The following is a 21,850-nucleotide window of genomic DNA, read 5'->3' as shown; positions in this document are numbered from 1 at the left end:
AGATAATGAAATTTGGTGTTTTAAATGTGACCACTAGGTGGTATTTATAGTCAGTATGTTTTAAAGATTTAAAATTCCTTAGATTTATTAATGTTGAATTTTTACTTTTATCTTGCTGACTTAAATTTTTTTACATTTTTGGTGATAAAATACACATAACATAAAATTGACCATGTTAACTATTTTTAAGTGTACAGTTCTGTGACATTAAGTATGTTCACATTGGTGTGCAACCATCACCATCATCCATCACCAGAATTTTTTCGTCTTCCCCAAATGAAACTGTGCCCACTGAATACTGACTCCCCATTCCCCATTCTCCCAAGGCCCTGGTAACCACTATTCTACTTTCTCTGTCAATGAATTTGGCTATTCTAGGTACCTCGTATAAGTAAAATTATATAATATGTGTCCTTTTATGTCTCTCTTATTTCACTTAGCACTTGAGGTTCATCTGTATTTCAGCATGTGTCAGAATTTCCTTCCTTTTAAAGGCTGAAAAATATTCTGTTATGTGTATATACCACATTTTGTTTATTCATCCATCAATGAAAACTTGGCTTGCTTCTCCCTTTTGACTGTTGTGAATAGTGCTGCTGTGAACACGGGGTTACAAATACCTGTCTGAGTCCTTGCTTTCAATTCTTTTGGGTATATACCCAGAAGTGGAATTGCTGGATCAGATGGTAATACTGATTTTATTTTTAGCACATTTTATTTATGCTTTCATGACATTCGTTTTTGTAATCCAGTTAACAGAATTTTATAATCTGGTTAATGGAGTTGATCATATAAACAATAAAAAAAAATAGGCAAAAACAATGAAATAATTTTTAACTTTTTAATTTTGAAATAATTTTAGACTTACAGAAAACTTGCAAAGATAGTAAGGAGAGTTCCTATGCATACCCATCACCCAGCTTCCCCCAATGTTAAAATCTTATATAATCATAATACAATTATTGAAACCAGGAAATTTGCATTAATACAAATTTATTCACTGATCTACAGATCTTATTTAAATTTTGATAGTTTCCTCACTAATGACATTTTCCTCTTGTCCAGGATTCAGTCTAGGATCACATATTGCATTTGATTGTCATGTCTTTTTAGTCTCCTTCATTCTCTAGTTCTCCAGTCTTTTTTTTTTTTTTGGTCTTTCATGATCCTGACACTTCTGAAGAGTACTCGTCATATATTTGTAGAATGTTCCTCAATTAGGGTTTGTCTGTAGTTCTGTCATAATTATTCTGCAAGGTTTCTCCACCATAAATCTACTAGTTTATTTTTTCCTTTATAATTAATAATACCTTGTTTCCCCCAAAATAAGACCTAGCGGGACCATCAGCTCTAATGCGTCTTTTGAAGCAAAAATTAATATAAGACCCCATCTTATTTTACTTATTTTATTATAGTAAATAATATACTGTAATTTACTATAATAATTAGTTTACTATATTAATTTACTATAATAAGTAAAATAAGATGGGGTCTTATATGATATATAATATAATACCCGGTATAATATATAATACTAGGTCTTATATAAGACTGAGTCTTATATTAATTTTTGCTCCAAAAGATGCATTAGAGCTGATGGTCCCGCTAGGTCTTATTTTGGGGGAAACAGGATATGTATCTTGTGGGGAGATATTTTGAGACTATACAAAGGTCTTGTTTCTCATCATACTTTCTCCCACTAATTTTAGCATCCATCAAAGGTTCTTGCCTACAACAGTAATTCTGTGGCATTTGCTTAATGGTGATTTTCTCTTCCCATCATTCTTCCTGATGTTTAATGTTTGGAATTCTGTTGTGTGGAAGAGTAATCCCTTCTCCCAAACTTATTAATTCAGTTTTTTGGTATTTTTTAAAAGATTTTACTGAGGAAGGGGAACAGGACTTTATTGGGGAACAGTGTGTACTTCCAGGACTTTTTTTTTCCAAGTCAAGTTGTCCTTTCAATCCTAGTTGTGGAGGGTGCCATTCAGCTTCAAGTTGTTGTCCTTTCAGTCCTAGCCTTGGAGGGCGCAGCTCAGCTCCAGGTCCAGTTGCCAGTTGCTAGTTGCAGGGGGCGCTGCCCACCACCATCCCTTGCGGGACTCGAGGAATCGAACTGGCAACCTTGTGGTTGAGAGCCTGCGCTCCAACCAACTGAGCCATCTGGGAGGCAGCTCAGCTCAAGGTGCCATGTTCAATCTTAGTTGCAGGGGGCAGAGCCCACCATCCCTTGCGGATCTTGAGGAATTGAACTGGCAACCTTGTGGTTGAGAGCCCACTGGCCCATGTGGGAATCGAACCGGCAGCCTTCGGAGTTAGGAGCACGGAGCTCCAACCGCCTGAGCCACTGGACCGGCTCAATTCAGTTATTTTTATGTCATTATGGACTCATGGGTGTTTATTTTTGTCTGTGGGTTATAATACAGTAATATCATTATTTCATTTATTGCTCAAGTTGTTCCAGCTCAGGCCATTAGGAGCTCGTTCATTGTTGTTCCTGTGTTGTTTCAGCATGCCCCCGTATGTTTTTGTTTATTTATTTGTTTTTGAGCACTTTTTAAATTTTCTGGTGCCAAGATGTTTTAGGCTCACTTTGTATTTTTTCTACCCTAGCCTTAAAATCATCTATTTCTCCCTGATTCCTTTCATTGGAGATGGTATTTAGAAAACAAGATTTGGGCAATAGATGTGCTCATTGCTACTGAGGTGTTTAAACGTTTTTAATGAATTCCTTTTTCCAAAATTTAAGTTCACATAATCTTTGTACAAATAAGCCCTTCTTCTTTTGAATTATTTCTTATGATATAGTCCTTTTTACTGTATTAGATGATTTTTATTGCTCTTAAAAAATATACAGGTTCAATGAATTATTTAAAACCTTAAACAGAAAACTGAGGAGAAAATGCTCCCCGAAAGTGACCCCATGTTTAAGAGACTGAAGTCTTTAACTCTAACTTAGAGTAAATTATTCTAACATGTAATTTACACACACACACACACACACACACACACACACACACACACAGAACTGTACTTAAACTGTTATTTGAAATTTTAAATGGATTAGAATTTAATTTCTCTTTAGGAACTTTAAAAATAAAACCTCTGTATACGTTATATCATGTCTGTTTCTGAGATTAGTGTATCTGATATACTGTTGAGGAATATTAATATAAAATTTGCTTAGGGCAACAAAAACTTAATGAAGAAAGTTGATATAGGCATTTCCTAAATAGCCAGTGACCTGGTACAGATTAATAATCATTGTATTAAATTTCTATTCAAGGGGAAGAAATATCGGGCTCTGATATCAGTGGGTCAGAGGAGGATGACGACGAAGAGGGCGAAGTTGGAGAAGATGGAGAGAAAAGGAAAAAAAGGAGGGGTAAGTTCTTTTTCAGTTCTAGAAATTAACCAGGATTGCTACCTACTGATGGTTTAACATTCCCAAGGCTGTTGAGTGCATGCCTGTTATTTTGCCATATTTGGTATCAGTAGCAATTGGAACAGAGGAAGTATGCCATGTACCTGGTTAACTGCATTATTTTTTCCTCCTATATTGATCTATTTATAGTTGAATTAGAATACCATATGTTCTGGGTTTTTTAGAATTTAGAATTGTAAAAATCTGTTCTAGTGGATATACCATTTAAAATTTTCATGTAGGATTTTAATTTTATGTGGGGACTTTCATCTGTATTAGGAACATAACTTTAGGAAATCAGGATAATGTGAAGTTTTTCTCACGCAGGATTAGGCTTTAGAAGTCACTGAATTTTTAAGTAATAAATTTATATAAGGATTCTATTTTTTTAATTTAATTTTTTCTTTATGAAATGTACTTTCATTCTCACCGTTATGGGGGGCGTTTGTTGCCAAGTGTGGATTAAGACTGTGTTTGTTGTAAGAAAGGTATAGATAACATGCAAAAGAGAGAGACATTATAATCATGTACATATTAAATCTTTTTACCCTAAATGTATATTTATTTCAGAATTCTCTTCCATTAATGTGCGTCATTGTTTCCAAGCTGGTGCATATTTTGCTTCTCTTACTAAAATGATCTTGCTGAAAATAAACCCATCACTGCTTGATTAGGAGTCCCAAATTTAAAAACTGTGAAGATTTTATAACTTCAAAAGACAGGAAAAGCATGATTTAGAGCAAGAGTTGGTAAAATATAGTCTGCTGCCCAAATCCAGCCTACCACCTGTTTTTGTAAATAAAATTTTATTACACAGCCGTGCTCACTTGTTTATGTATGGTCTATGGCTGGCTATTTTCACATGAGACTGTATGGCCCGCAAAACCTAAGCACTTATTAGAAAAATGGTTTTGTGTTCATACCTATTTTTTCATAAAGGAAAACTATTCAAAGCTAAAACAGATAATGGATTTGTTAAAAATAAAATTTTGAATAGAAAAAATGCTGCTGTGTCATATGTTCAAACATTTAATAGAAAAATACCTCCCTTTCAGGCTTAGAAATTTTTAAATGTTCAGTGAGCTCTTCAAAGTTTTGCCATGAAACTTTGAAACATACATAATTATATCTGATAGTTTGATGTTTTAGAGGGGAACGAGTGAAATTAGAGACACACCAACCTGTCTATAATGAAGGACAGTTTATCATTTCTGTGATTTTAATTGTGCAAGAGCTTACATTTTAAAACTCAGTTCCTTTCACTTATCAACCTAAATGATTTAAATAAACAGATATGTCACCAAATGGCTTACTGATTTTTCATTCTTGTCATTCCAAGCCTCTGAATTACTATGTTTTAGGTGAATAGTGGCGTTTGCCCACTATTTTTGTACACGCTTAAAGGAATACAGTTTCTAATTCCCCTGCATGGCTTTCTTTATTAGAGAATATTGGCTAAACTACCAAGACTGGTTTTAAGGGAAAGTAAGTTTTGGTTCTTTAATACAAAGCTTGATTGTCCTTTAAAATTCTCTCCCTGGAACTGAATTTTTCTCTGTGTATGTGTCCTTTCCTTGTTCCCTTTTTCTGTGGTTCCCGTTGGGCTCATGTCTTTGTCTTCCAGGCAGGAGCACAAGCAGTAGCTCAGACTCCACATGTTCTGTCATAGAGAAACCTCTGGATAAGTTCTTGCCTAGTGAGTGGCAGCTCTTAAATCTTCTAACAGAGCTTTGGCTTCTCCATAACCCACGGGCTTCATTTGAGAAATGCTGCACCGCTCCCTGTCATTACTTACAGAATACGTGTTGGACTTCTCAGGAGAACAGAGCATGTGGTGATTTCCACCCCCCTTCATCGCTTCCAGTTATCCATAATTGTTAAAACATACGCTTAAGCTTATGTTTGAGACAATGGAAGAGAGATTCATGCTTCTGCAATCGAGATAATGTAAAGAGAGCTAGTAAGCTGTATAAAAGAATAATTTTTATCCTTCTTTTTCATGTTTCATGACAGATTTCTAATCCTAGTCAGTATAAGGGATGTCTAATAACAGATCCTGAATTTCTAAAAGTCCAAATTACATTTGGAAGTACACCAGTGTCCATTATAAGATATCTTACAGTTGTAAACATTTTATGCTTTGGTGTATTCTTAGGGTAGCTTACGATTGAAAGTTCCCAAATAAATAAGTAAAGTTTCAAGCAAGGAAAGATAAATTGAATACTATTTTATATCAAGTAGCCATTTATCTCTATTTCAAAATTACCTGATTGATTTTAAGAAATTTTTCTAAGGTATGATTAGCAAATTCAGATCCACAAAATACTGTTTATGCAGGATCTATCAGCTTATTTCAAACCTCAAGTGTTTTTCTTAAACTTGAATTAATTAAATTGAAAAGTGTTAGTAATTGTATCTATGTTTTATTTTCAGAAGGAAAGAGAAGTGATGCTTTCTTGTACTAGCTTGCAGCTTACTGCCTTTTAAAGCATTATCGACATACTTACCTTTCAAAACTAATAGCGAAAACATGTGGTTATCGTTCTTATGCTTTTAGCTTTCTAGAGGAAGAATTCCAAGAATATTAAGAATTGTTTCCTCTATTGACAATTCTTAAATCTTACCAAAACAATTAATTTCAGAGGATAACATAAAATACATGAAATTGCTTTAGAAACCATATAGAGGTATTATTTTGTATTTAAAGTACAAAATACAAGAAAATATCTGAGTGGGAGGCATTTTAATTTAGTTTTCTGTTTTAAAACTTACCTTTATCCTTAAAGACTAGTTATATGAAATTATTTTATGAAATGAGTTGTGCTTTCTTCAATTTAAGCAATTTTAGTTACTATTTGTGTACCTAGCACGTAACATTAAGTTTCTTGTGATGTGTGTTAGTGAAGTAGAGATAAGGTGGTCCCAGCATGTGGTTGCTGTGTGTAACTTGTATGTACTTTCCCCTTTAAAAATATGAATGGCCTTATTTAAGATGTCTTTTGCTTGAATCATCAATTGATCATTTACTTCTATAGCATCATTATTATATTCTTAACGATCTACTAATAGATTGAATGCAAGTTTATTATACAGGTGTACTTCACTTTGTGCACAAGAGTTTTTTTCTGAAAAAATATTGCATATAAATCAAGTTGGAAAATCAAATGTATTGAGAGAACTTGCTCCTTTAAATCTTCTTCATTAAATAAATCCTTTTGTTAATCACATAATCACTACAAATTACTAGGATCTAATTTGGGATTGAGGTTTTGGGGATGGATTTTCTTAAAGAGAGGCACACCTGTAACAGATCCTTACATTGGAAGAACATTGAATTGGGAAATTTTGAAAATGGACAACGTGACTTTTGCTACTTTTAATTCATTAATTGTTTTGAAATTGGCGTAATTATCTGCTTTGCTCTTTTAGAATACTTCCCAGGTCTTAGCAGGTTCCCAATTCCATGTCCACCGTTATTATACTCACTTGGTGCTGAACTGTTTGTTATATTGCAGGAGTTTGGGAGTCAGTGCCCTGGAGGTTGAATTGTAACCTCAGACTAAATTAATCTTATTATCTGCTCAAATTACATTGTATTTAATATGCTTTACTGTTTACATAAAACTGCTCAGTTTCAGTTTTGATAATGATTTATTTCTATACTTAAACTATAAATAAATGCTAATATACATTTTTCTTTGTTTTACATAAGAAATAATGTTTTTCTTTTTTTCTTCCTCATCTCTGTGCAAATGCTTCCTGTCTACGATTTGCTTACTACTTCTTATTGAAAGATCAAGCAGGTTGGTGTGATTGATTTGCACTCCACGTGGTACAATTATTTAAACTTAAAAGAATTTTATCACTTAATATTTTAAACATTTAATATTTTTTTACAAGGTAAGTATCCATCTTTTGTATTTAAAAAATACAGCTTTAGTTTTTTGTTCTTTTTTAAAAAAACTTCCCTTTTTCCTAAATTTTTAAACATTTTATTTCGATTTTTACTGAGGAAGCTATTAGGAACATTCTTGTTTCCAAATTATGTTTTTAGGGGAACAAGTCAGAAGTATTAGGTGGGTAGTGACAAGCACACAGGATGGTAGACCTAATTAACAAAACAGATAAAAATAAATATATCACCAGAACCAGAAGGCATTATCTTTTTTCCTAAATTCCTAAAGACTCATTAAGCCAAATTTTGGAAATACAAATATAAATGATTTAAGCATTTACCCCCTTTTTTTTTTAAATAGAGGAATCAAATGCCTGGTTCCTTATGCCCATGGGTGCTTATGAAATTAACTCAGTTAACACTTTTCTGAGATTCTTCCCTTTAAGTTCACCTTGCCAAAGTTCACTTTCATAGTTTTGGGTAGAATACATGGCATAGGGCAGTTTCAAATATTACTACTCCGGTTTGGCTTAATTACTCTATGACATTAACTTTTTTTTTTTTTAAATCTGAAATTTGTGCTGAATTTTATCACGCAATATTAGAAGAAGAAGCATTTTTTTTGTTGTTTGGTTGGTTTGGCTAAGATTTTTTTAAAAATCAATGTAAAAGTGACTGTTAGTGATGTCACGTTTTTAAGTGCCTGGTTAGGAGAATTGGTACATATTTACATTTAGATTAAAATATTATTTGGGGAGAAATGTAATGATTTATCAGAGTAATTCTGGTAATAATATGTTACTGAAATATTAGATTTTTTGAAACTGAACCTAGCTATATATGCATGGTCATCTTTCTGAAAGTGTTTCCAGAACACAATAAGATCTTTGCTGCTAAAGCATCCGTTTGGAAATATTACTTGAATGGTTTTGAATAACTAATGCAATTTAGGCATAGTAGTAATTTATCAGTAGGCATATGCCTTTGTATTTCTACATATAAAATCTTTTTATTTTACTGCCTCTTAATGGGTTTGGAAACTGTTTTTAATGGTTAACAAAACAATTAGAATCTTAGAAGCCTAAAAAAATGAATGTACATGTGTTCATCACATCATTTCCTGTATATCATTAGTATCTATATCTTCATAATATATAGGTTTTGTTGGGGGTTTTTTGTCTTAACATATTTCCCATGTTTTCTTTAAATATTTGTAATTCTGAAGTGGAAAGGAAGTTACAATTTATTATGCATGTACTTACTTTGTACCTAAACTTATACTTTCCCCCTTAAATTTCTAAGAAATAGTATTACTGATGGGAAATTCTTTCTAGGAATTCATTGGGAATAGGGATTAAATTATTTTTCTAAATTACTTTTTAACAGTATATGTAATTCAGAACATTCAATACAGGTGACTGTGCCAAAAAAGCCCACAGAATCAGGACTTTTGGAATGCAATGAATCACACCACACCAAAGCATGAATTTGGATCAGTGCTTTTATTTACTCTTTTATTTAACTTATTTGTCTCGTGGCTTAAGTTTGCTTTGGACTTAATGTTTCTGTAGAATCAAATGGTAATATATTTGAAACCCTTGGGTTTTTTTTTATATAATTTTATCCTATGATAAATTAAAGCCAATGAATGATTCTTCGTCTCATGGTTCCTGAAAGAATATATTCAGATATATATCTCCATCATCGTTATTTTTCAGTTCTCTTTCCTCGCTAGCAGAAGAGGTTAGTTAGCTTTTGGGTGGAGACATTAACAATTGATAAAGTCTTCTGGTTTACACTTTTCTGTGGTCCTTTGGGAAGGAAGTTGAGAATGACAGAAAGCTTTCACAAGAGCCTCAGATCAATTCTACGAAAAGTTTGTTTGTTTTTTCTGAAGGAAAAGTATGCTTCAAAGAAATTGTATTACCAGAAATGAATTATCTTTGATTCAGTTTCATAACCAGTTTAATATGCTAGTTTTTATTTTCTTTTTGATTTTTCATTTTAATTTCATGATTTTGAAATTCATTCAGTAAACTTTTTATTCAATACTATTTATTTGTAACAAATTTAATACTTTTTTGTGTGTAAAACACTCTACTAGACATTATAATAAAAATAATCAACTGGAAACTGTATTTCCAGCTTTATTATTTTGTAGTATTTCTATTTATATTCGACACTTATCATGTCTTTTCTGACTTAGGGAGATTTAGGATCCTGTGTTTGACATATGAGTTATTTTAGTTATTCATTTAAGGTGTGATATATCATGACAGCTCAGCAACTATAAAATGCCTGGTTAATTACTATGTAACTGTTGTATAATCAGTATAGAATTTTTTGTCCTTTAAAAATATACTATTAAATAAAATCAAGTACTTTTATTGAACAAAAACTTTAAAAAATTTTAAATTAAAATTTATTGGGGTGACAATGGTCAACAAAACTACATAGGTTTCAGGTTACAATTCTATAATACATCATCTATATATTGCATTGTGAACCACCCAGAGTCAGTTCGCCTTCCATCACCATATAGTTGACCCCTTTTACCCTCTTCTACCATCCCCCCTCTCCCTTTACCCTCAGGTAACCACAAAAATGTTATAAACACTAAAGATATATATTAAAAAGTACTTGCTGTAAGTTCTACCTGATATTTTTATGTGTTCATTTTATACCTATGTGTGACTTTTGCTTATTTATTTTAATAAGTTTTGGGGAGGTGTTTTTAGAGCCACTTAATTTTGTACGTGGTTATCAGAAAAAAGTAACTAAATATCATATTGCTTTTTTGACCATATATGTTATTTGGGGACACGCAGATCTTTGCTTTATTTATTTGGCTTTCTTGTTAATCTCTCTTTTTTCCCTGCTCATCTGTTTTGCTTCTCTTTCACTTATTTTTGTTCTTAGTTATTGTGGCACAATTGGACAGCAGTTTGAATTTAGCAATTAGTTAAAAAGTTCTAGGAAGATAAAACATATTATTGATTTGAATTCCTTAAAATGTTGATATTTGATTTTATGTTATTGAGGAATACATCTTTTATAAAAGGTACTTTGTTCAAGTCTGAAGCATTAACTCTAAAGTGATTGTTATAATTAAATGACTCAAATAGGTAAAAAGAAAGTTTCCCCTGATAAGATGGTTGAAATGCAAGCAAAAATTGATGAGGAGAGAAAAGCACTTGAAACAAAGCTCGATATGGAGGAAGAAGAAAGAAATAAGGCTAGAGCTGAATTAGAGAAACGGGAAAAAGATCTTCTTAAGGCCCAGTGAGTACTACTGAATTGAGATGGATTTGTGGTTTAAATTCTTGCTCTTTTTCATAGGATGTATAAGCAAGAAAATTGAATAGTAATTAAAAACTTGATTTTTGTCCCCAGAATAGCTATTTTTGGATAGAAGGTTTTATTGAATATATTGTATTTCTAAAAGTTACACCTGTTTTGCTTATTTCCTCTCTATGTGGGAGGAAAAAATACCAGTGAATTTGAATTTGTTATAGATTAAATCATGAATTAATACTACCCAGTGGTATAATTTGATAGAGATGTTACATAATTATATTCCTGTTTTGAAAATTTGCATCCAAATTCTTGTTAGATTTTGGTAAACAATATTGATAGATTAGTAGATAATCGAAGATGTAGAGTGTTCTCATTTTAATCAACAGACAAGAGCATCAGTCTTTGCTAGAGAAATTATCTGCACTGGAGAAGAAGGTGATTGTTGGGGGTGTTGATTTGTTGGCGAAAGCTGAGGAACAAGAGAAACTACTTGAAGAATCTAATATGGAACTGGAAGAAAGGAGGAAGAGAGCCGAGCAACTTCGCAGAGAACTTGAGGAAAAAGAGGTAATATGACTTTTTGGTTTTGGTTGACACTTTGCCTAAGGTATTTAATTTTTCTACTGAAAAGCTAAATACCTGTGCTCTTAATAAAATGTTAAAGCAGATCTGTGGGTTGCTTTGAAGATAATAATTGCTAAACATTTATATTATTTGTTAAATAATTAAATTTCTGATTTAATGAAGAAAATTATTTTTAAGTTTATCGATTTTTGTCATAGCAAGAACGCTTGGATATTGAAGAAAAATATACCAGTTTGCAAGAAGAAGCACAGGGAAAGACCAAGAAATTAAAGAAAGTTTGGACTATGCTGATGGCTGCAAAGTCAGAGGTTGGTCTCTTAGAAATTCCCTACGAATGTCGTTCTGAACTTTTTAAAAAAAGAATTCCTTTGTTAAGGATGGTTTAGAATCCTAAAGGAATCATAATCTGTGCTTACAATTTTAAAGGAATAAAATTTTCTCCTTATATGAAATTTTTAATTTTCGCTATTAAGCTAAAGTGTTTATTTCCAAACTTAACGGGGAACAGACGGCGATAGTGTTGTTCTGTCCACTGTTTTTGTGAAAGAACTGGATAAGCACTTCCGGGCCTCTTAGGCCAGTGCCCTATGTCAGACGGAACTGTTTTGTATTTAAAATCTTGTTTGTCCTTAGTATTTTCACTGATTTTCTCGTAGATGGCTGATCTCCAACAGGAACACCAGAGGGAAATTGAAGGCCTGCTGGAGAACATTCGACAACTTAGCAGGGAGCTTCGACTTCAGATGCTCATTATCGATAACTTTATACCTCAGGATTATCAGGTAAGAGGGACGTTGTCCTACCTAGATATTAGGTCACTTGGCTGGGGTTAAGGAGTAAGGAAAGACAATTTGTCACTTAACTGGTGCTAAATAGTTACACTTCAGTTGATGATAAAACTTCCTTAAACTAATGTTACCGCATTTCACTTCAGCTGTTATCTTAATGCATAATTCTCTGTTTCTGTACCTAAGTATCTAAATAAGAATTTCTCAGCCCTTTGGAGGAATCCAGATTCATGTATAGCAGATCATTTCATTCAGTGTCATTTTGTTATAACATTGATCCCTGAGCTTCTAAGACAGGCTCCAGCCACCTGCAAATATATTTCCCTGAACTAGGGTGAGCAGTTTGAAAAATAATTATCTTACTTGTTTTTATCAATCTTTCTTAAATATATGTATACTTCACATTTATTTCAATGTTTAATATGAGGGTTTGAGGTCTTTATTTAGAAATTTGGTGAATTTTTTTGTGACCAGAAATGTTCCGTAGAAACTTAACTCTTATTTATATCAGTTAGCTGGTTTCTTCATACGCCATTTTGCTTGAAGTTTCATTTTCCAAGAACCTATTGATGATGTTAAGTGAAGACTTACTGTAATTACAATCAGAATCAATGTATAGGCCCTGTTTATTCATTCAGTGTCCTATATCCTATAAGTAGAATAAGCAGAACTCCTGTGCTAACTTTTTCTTTCTGTTTATGGATGCTAAGTCTGTTTGTGGTGTATGATAAAATATACGTAACATGAAACTGACCATTCTAACTTTTTTATTTTATTTACTTATTTTTTTATTGGGGAATATTGGGGAACTGTGTTTCTCCAGGGCCCATTAGCTCCAAGTTGTCCTTCAGTATAGTTGTGGAGGGCGCAGCTCAGCTCCAAGTCCAGTTGCTGTTTTCAATCTTAGTTGCAGGAGGCGCAGCCCACCATCCCATGTGGGAATTGAACAGACAACCTTGTTGTTAAGAGCTTGTGCCATCCGATCGCCCCTCTGGAAGCTAAGCGGCAGCTTGGTGCCTTCAATCTAGTTGTGGAGGGCACAGCTCACTGGCCCATGTGGGAATCGAACCAGCAACCCTGTTGTTCAGAGCTCGCGCTCTAACCAACTGAGCCATTTGGCCACCCCCATTTTAACTATTTTTAAGAGTACAATTCGGTGACATTAAGTATGTTCTTAATGTTGTATAATCATCACCATTATCTATCTCCAGATGGATGCTAATTCTTAATAATAGTATAATTTAGAAACCTCAGCCTCTATTTTTCTTTACTCAGAAGTTTCCTCTTTCCAGTACATTTTAGTAAACTTAAAATATTGATTTTTTTTTTAATTTATTTTGAATCTGTAGCTTTAAGAAATTTGTCTGAAAAGAAGCCTCAGTGTATCTTTCCTTCGGACCTCAGGTGCACAGAATTAATCTCTGGTTCTTGGTACACTCTCCTTATTGGTCCTTGGATGGCCTGCTTTCATTTAGTTAGTTATTTTGTAGTGAACACGTCACTCCAAACAAAAGCTATGCCCGTGACACTAACCTGCTTCCAGTCAAATAGTTCCCTCTCCCTTCTTCCATCCGTTTGCCTCTTTCCAACTCAGGGTATCCATCTTCCTGAGTCCCATGGTCTCCATTTCCTTGCTTTTTATTTTTGTATGGTTTAATTGCATCTACATATATCTCTTAAAAGCATGTATTTTTAAATAGTGTATAAAAAGTGTATCATGCAGTATATAATGTTTTGAGACAACTTTTTCTCCCTAATATGTTAAAATTTAGGTTCTTGAATATTTTTCAGTATTTTAAATGTTATTAACTATTAAAACTAGACTATCTTCGACTCTTTTAAAAGGAAATGATTGAAAACTATGTCCATTGGAATGAAGACATAGGAGAATGGCAGCTAGTGAGTATTACCTTTATCCTTTCGTGAAATACTTGTGGAGTACTTCCTGTAGACTATAAATTTTGCTGGCTTTCGTGGGAGCAAAGGGGTCCAGAGGAGGAATCAGTTGAGAATCCAGTAGGGTGGATAAGAGTTTTCTCTGATTAACTATATGATAACACACAGACTATTCAGTGGAAATTGTGTGGGTCAGGGCTGCATAGGACTGAACGACCTCTGGGTCCCTTTCTGTTCCAGCATTCAGATCATATTTTATGCGTGTAACATCAGCATGTCTCATAGTAATTTGCTTATTCACAGTGTCAATTGCTAATTATGACAACTGTCCTCTGCTTTTTTCCCTTTTTTGAGAAATGTGTTGCCTACACAGGAAATAACATGAGGAAGCAGACTCCAGTTCCCGATAAAAAAGAGAAAGATGTAAGAGTGCTTTTTTTTTTTTTTTTTTTTTGATTACAGTTGTTTCTTCATAGGAATGTGGGTCACTGTGTTATCAACATGATATCTGTTAATCAGCTGTGCGGAAAAGTCGGCCAGTCTTTTGGGAACAGAGGTTCTAGGATGGGGTAATTACTAAGACAGTTCTGCTCACCGTCAGTCCAGAGCAGGCTTATTTCTGCACAGGGGTGGCGTGGAATCACGGTCACAGTCACCCTTCACCGCCTTCTGCGTCATGGGCATATGCTCAGAGATTAGAATCTCCTTTTCAATGCTAGTCCTTTGTAGATCTGTTAGAAATACAGCTTTAGGGAAAACAGCAACAGTTTTTCTTTACTATTAAGTACTTTATAGTGTAGCAGGTCTTATTCACCAACCCTTGGTGAATATTGCGATAAATGACATTAGAAGAAGGTATCTTTAGACATTTATTTGGTCTTGTCTTCTGTGGCTTTTTTTCAAGGAGTTTATTTAGTATTTTAAATCTTTCCCCAAATCTGATGTAAATTCCTCCTCTAAGAGTATCTGGTATGTGTTTCCTTTTCTTAGCCCTTTGAAGTGGACCTTTCCCACGTGTATCTTGCCTATACTGAGGAGAGCCTGCGGCAGTCCTTGATGAAATTGGAGAGGCCACGGACCTCAAAGGGAAAAGCAAGGCCAAAGACAGGGAGAAGGTAAGGACTGTCTTTGCATACCGTGAAATAAGGCAATGAGATACATTTAAAGAAAATTTAGTTAACATGGTAAGTGTTTTGGCTGATATATTTAAATAAACATCACAGTTTTTAGGTAGTTACGATTTGAGTAAATACAATCTTGCTAAAGAATCAATTTCTTTAGCCCTCCTAAGTAATAGAATTTATTATTAATGTATTTTGTGTTTTCCAAATGTGTAAGTCTCCTACTATCTTAATTCCTTAATTCTTACACTGATTCTTCTGGAAGATGCTAATTAATATGCCTGGTTAGACTCCCAAGGTATTGTATTCAGCTGATTCATTTTTCTATCATAAAAATTGTCCCAAGAACCTTGATTTCCTCAGTTGTTGGTTAAAGAAAGCTTCCCTGACCATCTTGTCCTCTCTTTTGGGCGCTGGTTTTGACTGTTGTCTGTTTGTCTGTATGTGTCATAACATGAGCCCAGGGAAACCAGAATGTGAGTGCCTTGTGCTGGGTTTATTTCTTCTCTCCCTACCCTGCATCAAGTACTGCTCAACTTGCTTAAACTGGGTGTAAGACTTTGGGGCTCCTGAAATGAGAGGAAATAAGCTTATTTTTCCCTGCTTTGAGGACATAGATTTTTGAGTAGGGTGAAGCTGTATGGTTTTAATATTTTTGTGTGGCATCATCTCATAGACAACCTAACATTAATAAATTTGGGATAGTTGAACTTGGGGAGGAAGAATCAATAGCATATTAAAAGTATACAAATTTTTACAATCTTTAGTATTTAGGTGTCAAGAGGTTAAAAACTTTTCATATTCCAGCAGAAGCCATGGATGTATTATTAATGAATGAAGCAAAGCAGTTCAAAAAAAACACAAGTCCCTCTACTTGTTTCACTTTTCCACATTTAATAGGGATGTGTTCCTCTTAACTCTGAAGTTAGTAAGAAAAATAACAATGCAAGTGTGATGATAAATGCTAAGAGAGTTGGCCTCACTGTAGGCAAAAAATAGGCTTTGGTGGGGACTGGGGCAAAATGGAGAGTGGTGGGTCTAAAGTGAGTGGCTGCTGCCCTGCTCCTGCTTAGTTTTGGGAATAGAGGGCTCCTGGTTTCTGAATCCTATTGTTTCAAAGGAGAAGCCAGATATTGAATTATTTGCATGAGATCTCTCAGTCTTTAGTCACTTTTGTAAAACTATGTGGACCTAAAACAAACAAAGAAATTTAGTATAGTGTGTGGATATACTTTTCAGAATGCTCATTTTAAAATATATACTTTTTTGATTTAACCAAAAAAAAAAAAAAAAGAAAGAAAAAGCATGTGAGCCAAAAACATTAGATGAGCCAAACCCAGCATCTCTGTACACCAGAATTAGCCTGCTGTATTGTGAGACGATAGATGACCATGAATATAGACAAATACACACAATCAATGGTTTATTGATACTACATTACATGGTAATTCGGTGTGGTGTTCCTCAGGAGACACGCACAGTTCAATGTGCTAAGCAAAATGCAGTAAACATGGTACGTTTATGTGGCGATTTCCATCAGCCCCTACACGTGTATCTGTGCGGTGTTGCCTCAGATGATGTGTGTCTCTGATTTTTAGGGAATACACCTGCGCCTGTAGCATGCTCCAGAGAGGTCGGGGGGCTTCAGTGTGGCAAGCATGCAGCTCACTTGGCCTGGCCACGTAGTCCAGTCCAGGTGTGGAAATTGTCATCCACTTAGGCCTGCACCACCTAAGTGGTGGGTGGCGGGGCCTGCCGTGCTCTCGCACCTCCTCTAGGAGACCTTCCCCTGGCCTGAGACGGTGCGCATGAGCTGATCTCGTAATGATCAGACATGTCAGGCCATGGCCTATTTCTAGACATTGCAGCTGCCCAGTGTTTTTTATTACGTAAAGGAAAGTGTTTGCATTTCAGTCTTTGAGGAAAGCATTCATGTTTTCTTTTTTTCTTCTCCAAACAGAAAGCGTTCTGCAAAGCCTGAAACGGTAATTGACTCTTTACTTCAGTGAATGTTACAGACTGAAAATCTCAATAAAAATTAGTGATATTCTCATGCCTGGACAAAATCTTTAATTAAAACACTGAAGACTTTTGTGTAATTTCAAATAATGGATGCTGTAAATCATGGAGTGAGACTGGAATAATTTGTCTAATAACTGTTAGTCTATATATATTAAGTTAACGTAGCATATTAAAATTGCACAACTGGCAGTTCAGATTATTGTATTACTCTTCAGTTTATACTATGCAGGGAAGTTGGGGGAGCAGCTCATACTATAGAGTCGCAGTTTAAATGTATGCATAAGCCTGCTAGTAATTTACTCAACTACTGTTTGTTTAGATAACCAGATATTCAAAATAGAAAGAAATGTATATCCTATTTTGCAGACAGACAGTAGCAGCTCTAATTGTCCGATGCTGGGCTGTTATATACGCACGTATGGGTCACAAAACGAAGAAACGATTCAATCATAACCCTGCCCTGCCTGTTTAAATATGTTCTAATTTTTATACTATCAGTCATTGCATTTTAAGTATTAGATGACTGATTGTACTGATCTGTAGAAAAGTTATAATTTGGCAGTCATTCTTTAGAAGTATACATGTTTAACAAACAAACTTGAAAATCTGTTTCATCTGGATCTCTCTTGACCTTTTTGCCACTTTGAGTTCAAGTCAAATATACTTTTTTGTTCTGGTTTCATGTTCTCCTGAAACATTGAATTTGTACCTAAACATAAAGGAGTCACAGTGGCAGAAAATTGAGAAGCTAAACAGTGGTCACTAATTTTTACCCATATGTGTATATTTTTTAAATTGACTTTGAAGTGTGTTAATGGATCCTTTCCTTTGAGTTCTAAATTCTGATGGAAATTGCTTTGTATCTCCCAATTGAGAAAGGTCTCTATTTTCCAAAAGATACAACCAAAGTAAGAAAAATGTCTTTTAATCCTTTGCCTTTAAAACACTTGTTTTGTTTTTCTTCATATTTTATTTAAAAAATATTCTTCCCTGAATTTCTTCCATTGACAGACCCAGTTAGACCATATTCCTCTAAAAATAAAAAATATTTTTATTTGATAGTAAAATAAGTTGTAATAGGATTGTATTTTCTTTTGTTGGCTGCTTACAAAATTTGTATATTTTTGAACATTATGCTATAGCTACAGCACTTACCGTATCTTTTATGAATTTTAAAATTATGTAATCAGCCCTGAAACATTGGTTGCAAGTTTTGAGACTTCATAAATTAGTATTTATGAAATTTAAGGAATTTGGTTAAATATTGGTTTATAATTACAAAGCTGTGTATAGAGTGGGGGGTGAATGAAGGTGGTGTACTTGTGCAGTGGTCGTAAAAATGTGTCCATAAACTTAAAGTACACTCTGCAGGGGTGTGCTAAATGTCCTGTGTATGGTGCATATTTTCTAGGTAATAAGAATTGCATTTCACTGGCAGCATTTTCTTTGTAATGTGTAAGTTAGAAGTTTATAACTTTACTCTGTGGGGCATTGTTTACGTACTGTGAAGACTTGAGGTGAATTTATGTTTGTAAAAGCTTTGGGTTAGCAAAATATCTCAGCAATTACAGATGCACATTAACTCTGTCAGTAATTACTCTAGAGAAATCTTAATTTTACCAGTAGAAAGAAAAGATAAATACTTCTTTTTAGAAGTCCATATTTCTAGTCTTTAACCATGTAGTTAATAAGAACGGAATAACTTTTACATTAAGCTCTAAAACAATACAGAAAATTTAAGCCAGTATGTTAGATTTTTTCTCTATTCCACTCCACTGCAGTAACAAAAAACAATCTGTGGAAAACAATCAAAGCATTGAGAAATTGAAAAAATAGGCTGCTTTAGCACGTTTTTTTTTTTTTAAAACATTTACGTTAGAACTGTTTATACCAGATGGACAATGAATATTCATCTTGTGAAATACCAAAATTAGATATTTGAGGCAGGCCTGATAATCCAGGTGAAAACATGGACACTGACTTCAGAGCTATTCACTTAGCTCCAGTCAGAGCCGTTTCTGCACATTTATTATGTTTTTGTGCACAAGTGAAATATTTTGTAACTTCAATATTTATTTTATGAAAGGATATAGATGAACAAACTTGCTCATTATATGAAATAGGAAGATTTATACTGAGTGTCACATATAAATAGGGTTGTTTTGTTTTTTTAAATAGGTTTCTGAATGGGTATTTTTCTCTTTAATTTAAAGTAGTAATATTTATTTATTAAAAGGAGCCTTGGTAGAATGTTGTTTGTGGTATGTTCTTTAATAAACCATGTAATTATATATACTAATAATTAGGATGTTAAATCATAGTAGTATTCCCCATTTTTGTTTAGTTTCTCATAAAATGTAAGTTTAATCGGGATGGGGGGAGGGTCTGTCTCTATGTGTTTATCCCGCAAGTAGAATCCATTGACAAGCTGTGTCATCTGCTTTTCTAGGAAAAGGGGACCTGTTTTTGCAGCAAGAAATTTAAGGTTACTTTGGGGGTGGTGCCACTTTATCTGTAACATGTTTTTTAAGTTATGATTATGGTTTTGGGGTTGTGTTTTCTGTGTTATTTCTTTTTAGTCTCTTAAAGATACCTTTCTCCTTAACTCTTACCTTAAGGAAGGTCCCTCTCTTCCCTACAGGGCTGTGAATTAAGGAATGGATAGGGTTTACACTTAACACCGGTGTCTGCCCCATTTCTTAATGTATACATTTGTCTTCCTTTTTAGTTATTCTTTATTCTGAAAATGCTAGAAAACATAGACCTTCCTGGTGCCTTTGAACTTACGCTGTAGTCTAATTGAGATCATTAACAACTTCAGTAGCATTACTACAATACTGTATGCTGGCCAAAATTACAAATTGTACAGTGAGTTTGTTGCATTAATTTCAAAAGCCACACTTCCATTGTATTTTATGTATAAATTGTATTTGTTCAAGTTGTACATATTGGTATTGTATATATACGTGCAGCATGGTTAAATAAGAAATAAAAGTGTTTGCCTAATGCCTGTAGTAGTGATCTGATTCTTTAAATAATTATTTTGGTGTTTACATCCATCCTGATACAAATAGATGGGTTCTTCATGCCTGGCCATCTCAGTTTCGTGTGATTACGAGAGGCCTGTGTAATTTCACACCCAGAAACTCAGTGGTGTGAGTTTAAACAGAAACCATCATGAAACAGTAACCAAGGAGAGTTGTTTTTAAATGTGCTTCCTCTCATCGATAAAATTTATTTTCACCAAAAATATTTTTTATCCAAGTTTTGTTATCCTTTCCATTAGGTTTGAGAACAGAAACTTGTACTGTGTATGCACAGCGTATCTCACTAAAAGGTAAAAGGAGACATTTCTGAGTGGTAGCAGTAGGATCTCTTTCAGAACATTTCAAGGAGCTTATAGTATCTCTAAACCAATAGCATTGCTTGGGTTAGTGTTAATCGTGGATTCTTTTGGCAAACATTTACCAGGCGCCATGCTAGGAGGCCTCATAACTTCACAGAGGACACCGAGAGGGTTTGATTTGTAGGCAAGTTTCAAAGGACTTAAATGTGCTTTTCACGTGGGAGACTCTAATGGCCACTTTAGGGCTCACTCTTTTCCTTTCCCCAACTGCTAGCTTATGTTATAAACTGCGTGTGTGGCATGTGAAGATAAAATGAAAGGCCTGCCACGGCAGAAACAAGATAGTAACCGCTGCCATCTTCGCACCCTCTGCCCCTTTTTCCCCAGTTGAGTTGGAGCTGTGATATTCACTTTCATCAGGCAACGCGCGTTGTCCTTCCCATCTTCTCCTGAAGACCCTCCAGAAATCTCTTCTAAAACCAGTACGAACAAAATCAAAACCAAACAGACCCCCAAGTGTCAGTCTGAGGGACCATAGTTAGCCTGTGCCTAGGCGAACAGTAAGCACAGCTCTGAAGCCACAGCTCTGAGCGAGCTGGAGGAGCCTTCCAAACCATTTGTCATGACATTATCTGAATGTCTCATTCTTAAGCTGTTGCATTTGCAAAGCAAATCAGATATTCAGTCCTCCTTCGGAAGTTGAACAAATGTGTGGGAAAATGATTATGAAGAGGCTACTTCAAAAAAGACCTGTTTCCTCTGAGCGTTTATCTTAGGCTTCCTGTGACCCAACCTTCAAGCTACTTTTATCAACGTTATCAGAACATCACTTTGTCTTAGTCAGACAGGCTTAGGGCTCTGACTGAAGAATATGACAGATCAGAGCCCTTCCACACCTGCTCCCCTCCCCCATCCCTGTTTAGAGGGCTGGGGAAATTTTAGTTTTCAATCAAAGGCTTTATTTCTCCAGTTGTACTGGGACTTTACAACTGAATACAATATTTCTCAGAGTTGATACCAATCTTAGCAAGAGGATATTGCCTAACCCAGCCCCAAAGTTCCCGAGTCATTACAGAAATACTCCGTTGACCTTGATTTCTACTCCATCATGAGTTCTGCTGCTCAGTCATCAGGTGTCTTCTAGATTTACTGTGTACCTATCCTGTGCTGAGCAGAAGGTCCTTGCAAAGCTCACAGCCTCCCCCAAAGGGACAGGTGGCTGCGTAAACGGGGAAGGACAGTGCAGCAGTAGTGAGGAGTGCGAGTGCCAGGCGGCCCGTTCCTTCCTAGCAGCTAACAGTGCCTGGCGCATGTCTGCCTGACCAAGAGGTCAGAAACGACGTCTTAGGGGAAGTGTTGTCTGGGCTGTTAAAGCAGGCTAACAGGTGGATGAAGGCAGGTCAGGCAGAAGGAGGAACGTGAATCTAGATGCCGTGTGCATTGGTGGTATGTTTGGAAGCAGGGCAAAGGGGTGGG

General features: G+C 34.9%; 1 protein-coding gene across 1 annotated transcript in view; it reads left to right on the top strand.

Moving 5' to 3' along the window:
- The window catches only part of KIF3A (kinesin family member 3A), a gene marked incomplete at its 5' end in the record, with an annotated part of 47,842 nt that extends 27,808 nt beyond the window's left edge, over positions 1-20,034 (top strand). The window contains 10 exon segments of the mRNA XM_081034909.1: positions 3,287-3,385; positions 5,049-5,120; positions 10,445-10,601; positions 11,003-11,183; positions 11,399-11,509; positions 11,858-11,983; positions 13,835-13,888; positions 14,240-14,308; positions 14,876-15,000; positions 16,967-20,034. Of these exon segments, the coding sequence (XP_080891035.1) occupies positions 3,287-3,385; positions 5,049-5,120; positions 10,445-10,601; positions 11,003-11,183; positions 11,399-11,509; positions 11,858-11,983; positions 13,835-13,888; positions 14,240-14,308; positions 14,876-15,000; positions 16,967-17,015 (1,043 nt within the window). The 3' untranslated portion in view covers positions 17,016-20,034.
- Positions 20,035-21,850: the final 1,816 nt, after the last annotated feature.

The sequence above is a fragment of the Rhinolophus hipposideros genome, assembly GCF_964194185.1.
Source record: "Rhinolophus hipposideros genome assembly, chromosome: 23".
NCBI lineage: Eukaryota > Metazoa > Chordata > Mammalia > Chiroptera > Rhinolophidae > Rhinolophus > Rhinolophus hipposideros.
Note: the sequence above shows the minus strand (reverse complement) of the source record. Positions and strands in the feature narration are given on the sequence as shown.